The 14690-nt window shown below is 45.6% G+C and overlaps 1 protein-coding gene across 11 annotated transcripts in view; it reads left to right on the forward strand.

The window, feature by feature from the left end:
- Positions 1-14690, forward strand: part of PITPNM2 (phosphatidylinositol transfer protein membrane associated 2) — a 211905-nt gene that overhangs the window by 182608 nt on the left and 14607 nt on the right. For 7 of the 11 annotated variants that reach the window (XM_074972405.1, XM_074972407.1, XM_074972403.1 and 4 more), the window contains 2 exons: positions 1177-1341; positions 11873-12021. In XM_074972405.1, the coding sequence (XP_074828506.1) occupies positions 1177-1341; positions 11873-12021 (314 nt within the window). Of the gene's footprint in view, positions 1-1176; positions 1342-8811; positions 10213-11872; positions 12022-14690 lie in introns of those variants that run through there. The other 4 variants (XM_074972415.1, XM_074972413.1, XM_074972408.1 and 1 more) reach the window with 4 other exon arrangements.

Below are 14690 nucleotides of genomic sequence, written 5' to 3' on the forward strand. Positions count from 1 at the left end.
CAATAGATCCACATAAACCTCACAGTTTCTCAGTTACATGCATTATAGAACTAATTTCCCACTAATAATACATACGTACACACACACTCTCCATCTGAGTGTGATTTTTACTCCTCATTCCCCTCGTGTTTACTTCCTGAAGGATAAGGCCAAACTTTTCAAGCCTGGGGGCCTAAAGTTGGGCTCCTAAATCCAGATTTTAGGCACCTAAATAAAAGTGGCCTGATTTTCAAACAGGCTGAACGCCCCCAAATCTCATTTAAATTAAAGGGAAATTTGAGTGCTCAACACCCAGGCTTCTTTTACTGAGAAGCCTAAATATGGAGTTAGGAGCCTAACTGGAGGCCTTCAGTTTCACAAACGGTGGCTGTATTTTTTTAGCAACTAAGGGTATGCCTACACCGCAGCCAGCGATGTGATTGCAGTGTGAATAGGCAGCCCCATGCTAGCTTTAATCTAGCTAGCACAGCTAAAAATATCAGAAACAGTGGCACAAATCCTGGCACAGGCTAGCAATGCTAGTACATACCCAAGGTTTCAGGTGGGCTTGTACAGCCCACGTTCAAACCCATGCCACTGTGTCTTTGTTGCTGTTAGCCGGGCTATGTAGGTTGAAACTAGCCTGGGTATGTCTGCCTGAGCTGCAATCACACCTTGGATTGCAATGTAAACGCACCTTAAATACAAGTCCAACATGAGGACCGCCCTGGCATGACAATATCTCTCCTTGAAACTTTCCCCTTTAGTTTAAAAGATGCTATAAAACCAGTATCTCCCAAATTAAGTTTTTTGCCTTCCGCCCCTTCCCCCCATTATTCTGGCTAAATGTGAATATATATAGCTGTATATATTCACATGGGTCTGCATGACACGTTTCTATTCTTGCTGCTCAAGCAAACCTATCCTGATTTGGTTTGGTTTAAACTGATTTTTTTTGCTTTTCTCAGTCGGACAATGAGATGCTAGATGCCAACTCTCCTTTTGCCTGCTCTGGTGTTTTCTTTCTTTTCAAAATAGAGCTGAGATGAAATGTGTTTTCCTTCCAATTGGTTTGAAAGGTTTTGCATCTGAAAGCCAATCCTTGCCTTGTTTGCCTCCTTTTCTCCTCTTGATTTCGTCTTGCCTGGTCTCTGTCTGTTGGTCTAATATTTTGATTTCCCTGTTTCGACTTCATAGCAGATGTTGTTCAGTCTCATGGTGCAGTCGTCATGGAAAATGCGTCCCTTTCCACCCCCATTACAACCCCTCAGTTCAGGGGATTCCGGAGGGCCAGTGAGATCAGCATTGCCAGCCAGGTCTCAGGAATGGCAGACAGTTACACTGCTTCCAACATAGCTAACAGTAAGTGTTTCGCACCCTCCAAGATTTCTTCTCACTGTAGAACTAAAGTAGCAGCACCACACACCAGGCTGACCTCAATGTATAGGACAGATCCATAGAACTCTTCTCTCTGTCTTTATTTTGTGTGTGTGTGTGTTTTTAATATATAGCCTGGTTTGGAGTTAGCCACTGAATTACTCTATGAGCCTTCAAACTCTACGCTGCGCAGTGTTGTCAGATACAAAGGGTTGGGGGGAACAGGACACTGAGGGTATTTCCTGCTGTTGAGAGTGTTTCCTGGTCAGGGTCAACCATAACACCTGCCAGGCCTCCCCTATTGCTTCCTTAATTAAGTCTAATAATAGCAGCACAGAACATCAGACTGCATGGCCAAGGGTCTTCTTTGAAAAGCATTTTGCTCCTTGTTAAAGGAAAACAGCTTCCTTGTCTATTGCAAAGGATGTAGCTCTCCGATCCATTGTAAAGCTGATCCCTGCCTGAATATCAAGAAGAATATACATACTTACATCTCAGAATCTGGTGTTCCTATTTGTTTTTATCTATATCAATGCAATAACTTGTTGTATTTGTGTTAGACTCACCTGTCCTTTGGAATTGGGGTGTGAATGCAATAGTTTGACAGACTTCCCCCCCACCCCCATGGGAAAACTCATATAATTTGCACCTTTGAAACTGATGTCTGCAGAAATGGAGGTCCCTTATTCCAGATATTCATGGGTGAACCATCGGGCTGTTTGTCCTCTTAATTTCTTGTTACAGTAGTTGCATGTTTTGTTTAAATGTATTCTCTTGAAATACAGTGCACCCGCATTAACGGGGGCTTCCACAGGTCGGATTGGAATAGGTAGGATTTGAGCCCTACAAGGTTTACATGAATTCCTGCAATGAGGAGTCAAACATTGCTGAAGACTTAGACAGGCTCACTTTATCACTGGAGGTGGGGCTGAACCAGAATGTCTGGGGCTGTTCAAATCCCATATCTGAATTTGATGGCAAGAGTCAGTCTCTGCTTGTAGCTGGGAGCCTTGCAGTGAGGGAGGATAACGAATGTAATTGCTTGTCTGAGGTTGTTTTCAATGATTAATAAGAAGTTGAAACTATTCCACCTAAACCCAATTTTATCATTGTCAGTGACACATTGTTAATGCACCCTTAGGAAGAACAGATGCCTACAATTATAATACAGTGGGCTGCCACTATATTATGCATGATGGAGTGATTATGGGCATAAGTTGTTCATGTATATAAAAGATAATTGATAACCTTGAACAACCATTGGCCCCTGTGCATCATTAAGGAATCAAATGGTACGTCTAGTCTTCAGTTGATAATTGTGGTCTATGCAACTGGTATATAATCAGCACTTTTAGATAAATAATGTAAGATCAGACAGGTGGCCCATCACATATTATTTAAAGGTAATGTGCAAAGGAGAAAAAAATGGGTGTGTGTCCCCCTCCCCCTTTTTTTGGCTGCTTTCTGTTTTTTAAAAAAAAGTCTGGGGGACAAAAACTGAAGTTTTTCTTGTTGTTTGGTTTACACATTAGAAATTCAGCTCATATCTTGCCCGGAGGACTCTGGTGACTAGAGAATGAGCAAAATGATGACATTACAAGAACCAAAGCTGAGCAACTGATTGTGGAAGTGGTTTTTAGTCAGATTGAGTTAAAAAACATTTTTGTCAAGGGCCATTTAACTTCAATGACTAAGAAATCTTTTGGAAAAAGGCAGCCTTTGCTAAAAATTCACTCTCTTCCTCCTCTCTATTAAGGTGTAAGTGTTAACAATCGACATTCTCTGGGACCCCAAACAAATCAGCCAGAACAGCTAGACCACCCCAACACTGATGTCCCTGATACTTCTAAGGCAACAACCCACACAGAATTTTTAAAAAACAAAAAAACTTTGAGAACCTGGAAGGAAGCCAAAAACCCCAAAGGCACAATCCTAGTTTTAAAAAATACCTTGTGCATGTTACCTTTAGTGGACCACTGGGCTTTGAACTATTACGTTTATAAGTAAACAGTAAGGTTTTTAGTTCTTCTTGAGGTAAATATAGGTGAGATAATCATAAATGTGAAATAAAATCTGTAGGGTGGGACATTCAACAGAGCCCAAGGCTGGTAGGTTCCTGACTCCCGTTGAAATCTGCCGAACTCCCTTCTGCATCTTTGACAATCCCAGCTTTAGACAACAAACAAAGGGGGGCACCTGCTCGTCTGGATATCATAGAATCATAGAATATCAGGGTTGGAAGGGACCCCAGAAGGTCATCTAGTCCAACCCCCTGCTCGAAGCAGGACCAATTCCCAGTTAAATCATCCCAGCCAGGGCTTTGTCAAGCCTGACCTTAAAAACCTCTAAGGAAGGAGATTCTACCACCTCCCTAGGTAACGCATTCCAGTGTTTCACCACCCTCTTAGTGAAAAAGTTTTTCCTAATATCCAATCTAAACCTCCCGCATTGCAACTTGAGACCATTACTCCTCGTTCTGTCATCTGCTACCATTGAGAACAGTCTAGAGCCATCCTCTTTGGAACCCCCTTTCAGGTAGTTGAAAGCAGCTATCAAATCCCCCCTCATTCTTCTCTTCTGCAGACTAAACAATCCCAGCTCCCTCAGCCTCTCCTCATAAGTCATGTGCTCTAGACCCCTAATCATTTTTGTTGCCCTTCGCTGGACTCTCTCCAATTTATCCACATCCTTCTTGTAGTGTGGGGCCCAAAACTGGACACAGTACTCCAGATGAGGCCTCACCAGTGTCGAATAGAGGGGAACGATCACATCCCTCGATCTGCTGGCTATGCCCCTACTTATACATCCCAAAATGCCATTGGCCTTCTTGGCAACAAGGGCACACTGTTGACTCATATCCAGCTTCTCGTCCACTGTCACCCCTAGGTCCTTTTCCGCAGAACTGCTGCCTAGCCATTCGGTCCCTAGTCTGTAGCGGTGCATTGGATTCTTCCATCCTAAGTGCAGGACCCTGCACTTATCCTTATTGAACCTCATCAGATTTCTTTTGGCCCAATCCTCCAATTTGTCTAGGTCCTTCTGTATCCTATCCCTCCCCTCCAGCGTATCTACCACTCCTCCCAGTTTAGTATCATCTGCAAATTTGCTGAGAGTGCAATCCACACCATCCTCCAGATCATTTATGAAGATATTGAACAAAACCGGCCCCAGGACCGACCCCTGGGGCACTCCACTTGACACCGGCTGCCAACTAGACATGGAGCCATTTATCACTACCCGTTGAGCCCGACAATCTAGCCAGCTTTCTACCCACCTTATAGTGCATTCATCCAGCCCATACTTCTTTAACTTGCTGACAAGAATACTGTGGGAGACCGTGTCAAAAGCTTTGCTAAAGTCAAGAAACAATACATCCACTGCTTTCCCTTCATCCACAGAACCAGTAATCTCATCATAAAAGGCGATTAGATTAGTCAGGCATGACCTTCCCTTGGTGAATCCATGCTGACTGTTCCTGATCACTTTCCTCTCATGTAAGTGCTTCAGGATTGATTCTTTGAGGACCTGCTCCATGATTTTTCCAGGGACTGAGGTGAGGCTGACCGGCCTGTAGTTCCCAGGATCCTCCTTCTTCCCTTTTTTAAAGATTGGCACTACATTAGCCTTTTTCCAGTCATCCGGGACTTCCCCCGTTCGCCACGAGTTTTCAAAGATAATGGCCAAGGGCTCTGCAATCACAGCCGCCAATTCCTTCAGCACTCTCGGATGTAACTCGTCCGGCCCCATGGACTTGTGCACGTCCAGCTTTTCTAAATAGTCCCTAACCACCTCTATCTCCACAGAGGGCTGGCCATCTCTTCCCCATTCTGTGATGCCCAGCGCAGCAGTCTGGGAGCTGACCTTGTTAGTGAAAACAGAGGCAAAAAAAGCATTGAGTACATTAGCTTTTTCCACATCCTCTGTCACTAGGTTGCCTCCCTCATTCAGTAAGGGGCCCACACTTTCCTTGGCTTTCTTCTTGTTGCCAACATACCTGAAGAAACCCTTCTTGTTACTCTTGACATCTCTTGCTAGCTGCAGCTCCAGGTGCGATTTGGCCCTCCTTATATCTTTCCTACATGCCCGAGCAATATTTTTATACTCTTCCCTGGTCATATGTCCAACCTTCCACTTCTTGTAAGCTTCTTTTTTATGTTTAAGATCCGCTAGGATTTCACCATTAAGCCAAGCTGGTCGCTTGCCATGTTTACTATTCTTTCGACTCATCGGGATGGTTTGTCCCTGTAACCTCAACAGGGATTCCTTGAAATACAGCCAGCTCTCCTGGACTCCCTTCCCCTTCATGATAGTCCCCCAGGGGATCCTACCCATCCGTTCCCTGAGGGAGTCGAAGTCTGCTTTCCTGAAGTCCAGGGTCCGTATCCTGCTGCTTACCTTTCTTCCCTGCGTCAGGATCCTGAACTCAACCAACTCATGGTCACTGCCTCCCAGATTCCCATCCACTTTTGCTTCCCCCACTAATTCTACCCGGTTTGTGAGCAGCAGGTCAAGAAAAGCGCCCCCCCTAGTTGGCTCCCCTAGCACTTGCGCCAGAAAATTGTCCCCTACGCTTTCCAAAAACTTCCTGGATTGTCTATGCACCGCTGTATTGCTCTCCCAGCAGATATCAGGAAAATTAAAGTCACCCATGAGAATCAGGGCATGCGATCTAGTAGCTTCCGTGAGTTGCCGGAAGAAAGCCTCATCCACCTCATCCCCCTGGTCCGGTGGTCTATAGCAGACTCCCACCACTACATCACTCTTGTTGCACACACTTCTAAACTTAATCCAGAGACACTCAGGTTTTTCCACAGTTTCGTACCGGAGCTCTGAGCAGTCATACTGCTCCCTTACATACAGTGCTACTCCCCCACCTTTTCTGCCCTGCCTGTCCTTCCTGAACAGTTTATAACCATCCATGACTGTACTCCAGTCATGTGAGTTATCCCACCAAGTCTCTGTTATTCCAATCACGTCATAGTTCCTTGACATCACCAGGACCTCCAGTTCTCCCTGCTTGTTTCCAAGGCTTTGTGCATTTGTATATAAGCACTTGAGATAACCTGTTGATCGCCCCTCATTCCCAGTATGAGGCAGGAGCCCTCCCCTCACAGACATTCCTGCCTGTGCTTCCTCCCGGTATCCCGCTTTCCCACTTACCTCAGGGCTTTGGTCTCCTTCCCCCGGTGAACCTAGTTTAAAGCCCTCCTCACTAGGTTAGCCAGCCTGCTGGCAAAGATGCTCTTCCCTCTCTTCGTAAGATGGAGCCCGTCTCTGCCCAGCACTCCTCCTTCATGGAACACCATCCCATGGTCAAAGAATCCAAAGCCTTCTCTCCGACACCACCTGCGTAGCCATTCGTTGACTTCCACGATTCGACGGTCCCTACCCAGGCCTTTTCCTTCCACGGGGAGGATGGACGAGAAGACCACTTGCGCCTCCAACTCCTTTATCTGAGGCACATACCGCCTCAGAGCCCTCGGCCAAGTACAGTGCGTGGTCTGTGCGCAGGATTGGGAACCAGGAGTTCCCAAATCCTCCTCCTGTCTCTGATACTGACTCCCTCCGTAGCTTTGGGCAAGTCATGGAACCACTCTGCCTCAGTTTCCCCCTCTGTAAAACAGGGATAATAATATTACCCTCCTCATGGGCATGTTTTGACAATGAATCAGTTAATGCATCTAAAGTACTTTGACCATGAAAAGCAGTATATATACGTTCCTAGTATTATTAGGACTAGCATTTCTGCCTGCACCCTGTGTTTATGCCCTGTAATATTTTTGTGCATATGTCACAATGGGGTTGAGTAGCTTCTTGTTTTCTTTGGCCAGATGTCAGTGTGTGGCAAGAATAAACTACCTGCACTTTAACAAATGGGGTTTTCCTTTCTTAAGGAGAGGATATTTTGTTTATCGTATCAGAGCAAATACACAAAATACACAGTGGGATTGCACAATAAAATGTGTTCTGCCTTGCTACATGTTAATCTGTCTGTGTAGAAGGTTCCTTATAGGGCATTTGTTTTGTGCACATTTCACACCCCGGGGTAACTGCTGAGCTCAGCCAGTCAGGAAGGTAAAGTGTTGATTATTAAATATGTATCTTATTTAGGATCAGGGCCCCAGTGCACTAGGGGCTACACAAACACAGAAGGAGGTGATTGCCGCCCTCAGGCGTTGACAAGCTGAATAAAGCCTTAGTGTAAATATCCAACATTTCCCTTCCCTGAGGAAGTGAAGCTGTGCAGATAGTGTGGGTCAAATTCATTAAGCCACCAGCTCTGATGGAGTTACACCATCAGATTTGGCAAGCTCTCTTCAGACTGCCAGCTGCCTTCATTATATGAAGGTGGGATCAATTTGTGCCCTTGCTCCTGCCTACATAACCCCACTGACCTCAGTGGGATTGATGGAGTTTAATGGAGAAAGCAGAATCTAGCTCATCAGATGAAAGCTGGTCCTTTTGTATTGGACTGAAAAACCCGCTCTTAAAACTAACTTCCCTCCTTCATTTCAAGGGCACTTCTGCATGTGTTGCTGAATAGAAGAGTTGACCTCCCCACCCCTGTTTATTTGATTATTAAGACTTCTGTTTGCAACATGATTTTTGTCTTCCTGCACAGATAGCCTCTAGAGCCAGAAATGTAGCACTGAAGGTTCTGACTTTGTCTCATTGTGAAAGGGCCCGTCCTCAGCAAGCACTTGAGTTAGGCCTTCCAAATGCATTTCCATCTCTATATCCCTTCCAGAGCCAGCTTCAGATGCTGGGAACAAGCCACTATGATTCCGTTGCATGGATAGCTCAGTGGTTTGAGCCTTGGCCTGCTAAACCCAGGGTTGTGAGTTCAATCCTTGAGGGGGCCATTTGGGGTCTGGGGCAAAAATTGGGGATTGGTCCTGCTTTGAGCAGGGGGTTGGACTAGATGACCTCCTGAGGTCCCTTCCAACCCTGATGTTCTATGATTCTAAGTCCAGTGAGAATCCGCAACATGGGATTCCACAGCCCTGCTTCCTGGGGAGTTCCCTCTGCATGGCACTGTAGAGTGGTAGAGGATAGCTAAGTCTGTGGCTGCACAGACTTAACCTCTCCTCCCCACGGAGAAGCAACATCCTATCAACTGTGGCAGCAGCTTTGCAGCCATTGAGTTGAGGAAAGAAGATTCCCAGCTGTATACCTCCTTAGATCTCCACCATAAAGACAGGCTACTCAAGGTGGCAGGTGGTCAGCCTTCATCTCTTTATAAGGAAACAGATGTAAATGCTTAATTTCAACTCCAAAATAAAAGTTCTTACACATGGGATCGCAATCTCATTTCTTTAATCCATGTGTCTTTTCCATCACAATGTTAATTGCTGGAGGACAAAACTGATGTGTTCTGCATGTGCGTGCTGTGATAATAAGTGTGGGTTTTTGTTTGTGTGTGTGTGTTGTTGTTTTTTAATTTTGTTCCTTTAGAAAACAAAAATCATCTTAACCATGCGAGAGGAGGATTTAGCTTTCTGTCCCAACTTGCCCTCCCTCACAAATCCCCCACCCAAGCCTCGCCCAAGAGACATAGGCAACGTAAACATGAAATACCCCAGAATCATTTAGGAAGAAGGCTTGAAGGGCCATCAAGTTGGGATCCGGACTATATTCTACAAATACCAGATCTGGACATCAAGAAAGGTATTCTGGAGAGGGGACTTATCCATCCAACTAATCTCCTACATCATCTAACCAGGGCAGTGCTCTTCTCCAGAGGAAATCTGTTTGCTTTCTCCTTTCACCAGGGCCCCTCACAAACTTAGCACTATTTAACAAATACTTGTTTTCGTATTGCTTGAAAGAGTAACTGCAGCACTGCTAACAGCTGGTGATGGCACTAATTCTTTTAGATGAGAGATGTGGGAGCAACCGCACTGGCCCATAGCCCCTGTTGCAATCTCTTCCTAACACAAAGGCATTAATCCTGGCTGTTCTGTACAAAGAATCTGAAATTAAGCAAGAATAGGACTTTCATGAGAAATGGAAAGTTGGATCTTTACTGGTAATTCCATAGCTGGAAAAGCAAGCAAAATATCATGTATTTTGATAGGTCAAAATCTCTGTATAAAGGGCCATTGCGTGTCAAATCCTGTGCCGAGCAGGGAAAGCAGAGTAACCGAACTGGCACACACATACTTGGAAAAGGCAGCACCTGTACTCTGTCTGCCAGCAGCCCCTCCTGCCCATTATTCTTGCTAGAATCAGGTTAGTTGGCATGGGGAAGCATGGTTCATAGCTGCTATTGCTGGACCAAGGGGCATATGCACATACCAACGCCATAGCTCAGATCACCCTGCTCTGGCTCCTGCTGGGACATCCCGCAGAGAAGTTGTCTGCTCATTTGTGGAAAGAGTTGGCAACTCTTCCCTTGGGCCCAGATTTTCAAATGAGGTGTCTGCTTGGTGGCAGCTATCACATCCCCTCCCATGTCAGGCTGTCTTGTTTTTGTGTCTAGTGCCTTATTGGAGAATGTTCTAAAGAGAACCAGCAAAGCTATTTTAGAGAATCCCAAGCTCCTTGTCCAAGCCCCAGTCCTCCTAATACCACTGCTCTGGGGTCTCTCTCTCCTTCTGTGGCTGCTTTTTCATCACAAAGCAGGTGGGAGTTCAAGGCTGCCTGCATCTAGAACAGGGGTGGGCAAACTTTTTGGCCTGAGGGCCGCATCGGGTTTCCAAAATTGTATGGAGGGACGGTTAGGGGAGGCTGTGTCTCCCCAAACAGCCAGGTGTGACCCGGCCCCCGCCTCCTATCTGACCCGCTTCTTGCCCCCTGATGGCTCCCCCGGGACTCCCGCCCCATCCACCACTCCTTGTCCCCTGACCACCCCCCAGATCCCCAGGTGTCACTTGTGGGCTGCTGATGGGTCTCAAACTATGGTCTTGCAGAAGGAAATATTCTGAAGAGCAAAACTAGGGAGTGGGATCTGGGCAGTGGGGGTGGGGCATGGGAGGGAATGTGGGTCCATTTTACAGGAAAGACGTTGGGAACTCTCTGGTCTAGCTGAAGGATCTGACTGGCTGTTTCTTGTGTTTTGGTGGTGGACTGTGTGTAAACTGCCCCCATTGAGCACATCCACTTCACCACCTCACTCCCATTGGTATCCCTGCAGTGTGGCTCTGCTACTAGAAGAGAGAATGACTTGGTATTAAAATAAGGTCCTTGACTTTTCTGCTGGCTTTTAAATTACCCTGTAGCTCCCGGCTTCCTCTGTAGCTCCCATCCCAGTAGATGCTGATGAAGCCTGGAGATTCGTCCACCATTTAATGCCCCCATCCTCAAAGCTCACCAGAGCCTCTGTTCTGAGAGCTGCAGGGTTTGCGGACTCCTCGCTGGTTCTCCTGTTGGGCTGGGGGGTTAGTTGTGAAGACACTCACTCCTGCAGAGGCTGAGCAAGCTGCTTCAATAGCACTCCAGAGGCTGGCAGCCTGCAGAATGGTGGTGGTGATTATGAATGCATCACCATGGGCCTTTCTCATAATCCAGTCTCTTTCCCCTTCCCAGTGTTTTGCTTGCGTCTTTCCATAGCAACTAACCTGTGGCTCCATTGCCTTTATATTGTTCACTTCGGCTTCTGATATTAATAACAAAATATGGGATTTTACCTTTGTGGGTTTGAGAGGGTTTGTGCCTCCATGAAAGTTAAAGGGAAACATCCTGTTTGTTTAGTTTTTTGCCTTTAGCAGCATCTGCTAGCCTCTGCTCAAAGCAGGCCCATGGAGCTGAAAGTGACTCAGGTATATGCGTGCAGTGTTGTTGTGGCTGTGTCGGTCCCAGGATACTAGACACACAAGGTGGGTGAAACAACAGCTTTTATTGGACCAACTTCTGTTGGTGAGGGAGACAAGCTTTTGAGCTTACACAGAGCTCTTCAGGTCTGGGAAAGGCTGCAGTATGTAGACACATCTATGGCTCTCCCCCATCCCACCTCCAGAGCAGAGACTCTTTCTATTTCATTTTTACTGTACGGATGGAGAGATTTGTTTGTTCCCCATCACCACGGCATCGGCACATTGTCACAAACTCACTGTGAGTGGCAGTGACCCTGCACTGAGGACACCCACTGGCCCTCCCCAGGAGGGTTGATGACATGTACATGCCCCGTCTAATCTGAAAGTTATTTTGATTATCGCTATTCTAGTATCCACAAGAGACTCTAGGGTATTTATTAATGGCCTCTAATACCCTGGCTGGGCATGGAGTCACCAGCCTTTGATCTGTGTCTCACATTCCCCTGGGGTGTGGATTAATGGCTAGTTACTGCTTCCCCTCCAGGGACATCCTGTTTGATTTAATAAAGGAGATGTCATGCTCTGTGCCTCATACCATCCTTGGGTGGCTCATTAATATTTTTGAGCCCTGTTCAAATTTTGCTTCATCTTAACAATAAAATCAACGGGGAAGGAATTGCCCAGCGCAAGGACCCATGGCCTAAGGTTAACATTTAAAACAGCTCTCTCCTCTCTCTTTAACAAGCCTTTTCTTTCATTAGTTGCTGCCAGATGGTGGGGAACAAAAAGAATAGACTATGCCCTTTACTGTCCCGATGCCCTGACTGCCTTTCCGACGGTAGCCTTACCACACCTCTTCCATGCAAGCTACTGGGAATCGACAGATGTAGTCTCCTTTCTGCTGAGACAGGTACCATAAATATTTCATGCTTCTCTCTCTCCTCCCTTATGCCTAACTTTTGTTGGAAAATATTTTGGAGACTATTTTCGCCTTGCTGCACCCTCCATAATAACTTTTGTTGACACTAATGGGGGCTCACCATACAAATGGAGGAAAAAATGTACGCTTCACAACTGCCACTCCATCTTCTTTCCCTTCCCATGCTGTGTCAAATACAGCTGCGTTGCAAATAATACTTACTGCTATGCACATGGAACACTATGTTTCATGGAAACTACCAAATCACACATGACTTGCTTGGTGCCGGCTTTTGTTACTGGAGCAGGTTCTTGGAGAGAGGTTCATTAAAGATCTGAATCATTTGGAGTCAATCTGGGCCCATTTCATATCATAGTCTTGCAGCATTGCATGATTTTGAGGCAAAAACCATGTGATGTTTGGATTGAACTTTACTTTGAATTTTTACATCCTTTCAAACCTGAAGCTCAAAGGGAAGCTCTCTGTGCAAAGCCTACACGGAATGAAACAGAAGGAAAAGTTTGTACAAGTTTCAAACTTGGGTTGCTAAAATTAGTGTTCAGTCCTCCATTTGGGCTCTCAAATTAACACTTAAACACCTTGAGAACTATGGATTTTTGCTTCAAGATCCAGAACTTGGTACCACAGTTCAAGTTACTTCTCACAGGGTTAGGTAAATAACAAATGATGGTTTCTGGACCATCACATTTTGGATTCTGTCTGTTTAACTTTGGTCACACGTTTAAATTTTGCAAAATCACATTTTTTTTTCTAAAATTCAGTGGGTATATTTCCCTTTAAAACAAAAAACAAACAGACACTGAAAATAGTTGTTTTCCCAGAAGTGCATGAAACCCCAAAATAGCAGCACTAAGACCCTGGAGGTGAAAACAAAGATGAACTAAAGGGGGACACATTCTTCTTGATTGCCGTTGTCCATCTGGAAAGAAATGCAAAGAGTAAACAAGAAGCATAAATAGTTAAAGAAGAAACTTGCTAGCTTGTGACATATGGGCCAGTGTATTCAAATCAGGGGCCTAAAGTTGGGCTCCTAGATTTATGCTTAGGCAGCTAAATTAATGTAGCCTGATTATTTTAGAGACCCTGAATACCACAAGTCCCCCTGAAGTCAGTGGGAGCTGCAAGTGCTTAAACCCTGTGAATTTTGGTTGTCTCAGTATAGATTTAGAAGCCCAACTTTAGCCCCCCAGGTTTGAAAACTCTTGCCAGGATTATTAAGTTGACAATGTAACTTTAAAGCACAGTGCATTGTCAGAGCATAACGATCTCTTGCTGCAACACAAACATTGCAGTCTGCAGAGAAAAAACACACCAACCCAAAGGGCTGCTCTCGTGACCATATTGCCATGGCCCAACATCATTCATTTCTCAAACTCAAGCAGAGATGCGCTCTGTCGTTTTCATCACAGCGGAGAGGGGGCTGCTTCTGTGGATTGCAACCCGCTGGCCCTGTCCTTCCAGATGCACAGTGGGCTGGAGTCTCTTCTCTCCGTCCTTGCCCTGCCCCAGGTTCTTCCCCTGATAAGGATTTGGAAACATCTTTTCATTTGGTGCATCTTCTGTCGGGCGCTAGCGAGAGAACAGGTCACCCAGTACAAAGGGATAGTCTAGGATCATCACTCCACAGACTAGCTGAACTCGAGCTAGTTGTATCCATTTTGGCTCTGCCCCTGTTTATTCTGAATTGCCAGTGGCATGGTGCTGGAGCATTCAGAGGGGATCTGGCCACTTTGGTGTTGGCTGCATTAGTCCCTTCTGCCAGAAAAAATTCCAGGGGGCCCTCTGCTGAAGGATGGAGAATTATTATTTAATCCCAGTACCCTGATTTTATGCTCAGACTCCTTTTAGTCTAAACCTTTGAACCTGCGTAAGTGAAGTACTAGCACCCTCCCTTCTGCAGCTCCTCAGCACTGGGAAGGATCCAGCTCCTCCTATTGGCCTGGGTTTGCTGTGTATTAGCTCAGCTGTTTAAATTACCCCATCTCTGTTACAGCATATCTGACTGCAGCTCTCCATTATTTATAGCTTTCTATTGGCAAACTCTTTTTCGTTGCTGTCATCCAAGTTTGTCTGTAGGTTCCATAACCATGGGGATGTTAGCACTGATGGCTGTAATACCCTAGTATTAATCGATCTCGACCCTTTATTCCCTGACCTGTCTCTAGTTTCCAACCCAGTGGGCCAATGTTGCACTCACATGCTGTGTGTCCTCATTTTGAACAGTAGGCTCCAATGTGGAACTTTTGCCTAAATGGCTGCAGGAGGGAAACCAGGTGTGTATGTCAGAGCCTTAAAGAGTCTAACACACAAAATATCTTGTTTTAGAAATAGCTCAGCCAGTTACTCAGAATGCAATGAAAACATATTTGTGTAAGACAGTGTGTGATTTTACATCTTGTGGCATGAAAAATATCCTTGCCATCCATTCAAAGCCCCTGGAGCTCAGCAGCGGCTGTCTCTGTAGGGCTGTTTGTTTAGCCTTGTCTCTCTCTGTTGCCCCACTCTGCTTCTAGAGCACTATCTTCCTCAGTCCCCCCTCCCTATTCTTTCAAGGCCCTGTGCTGCCTTCCTTCTTATTCAACAGCCTAGAATGCCAGCATTGGAAAGCTAATAATAGGGACATGATTTTACTCCTATTG

Source organism: Natator depressus, chromosome 15, assembly GCF_965152275.1.
Source record: "Natator depressus isolate rNatDep1 chromosome 15, rNatDep2.hap1, whole genome shotgun sequence".
NCBI classification, from domain to species: domain Eukaryota; kingdom Metazoa; phylum Chordata; order Testudines; family Cheloniidae; genus Natator; species Natator depressus.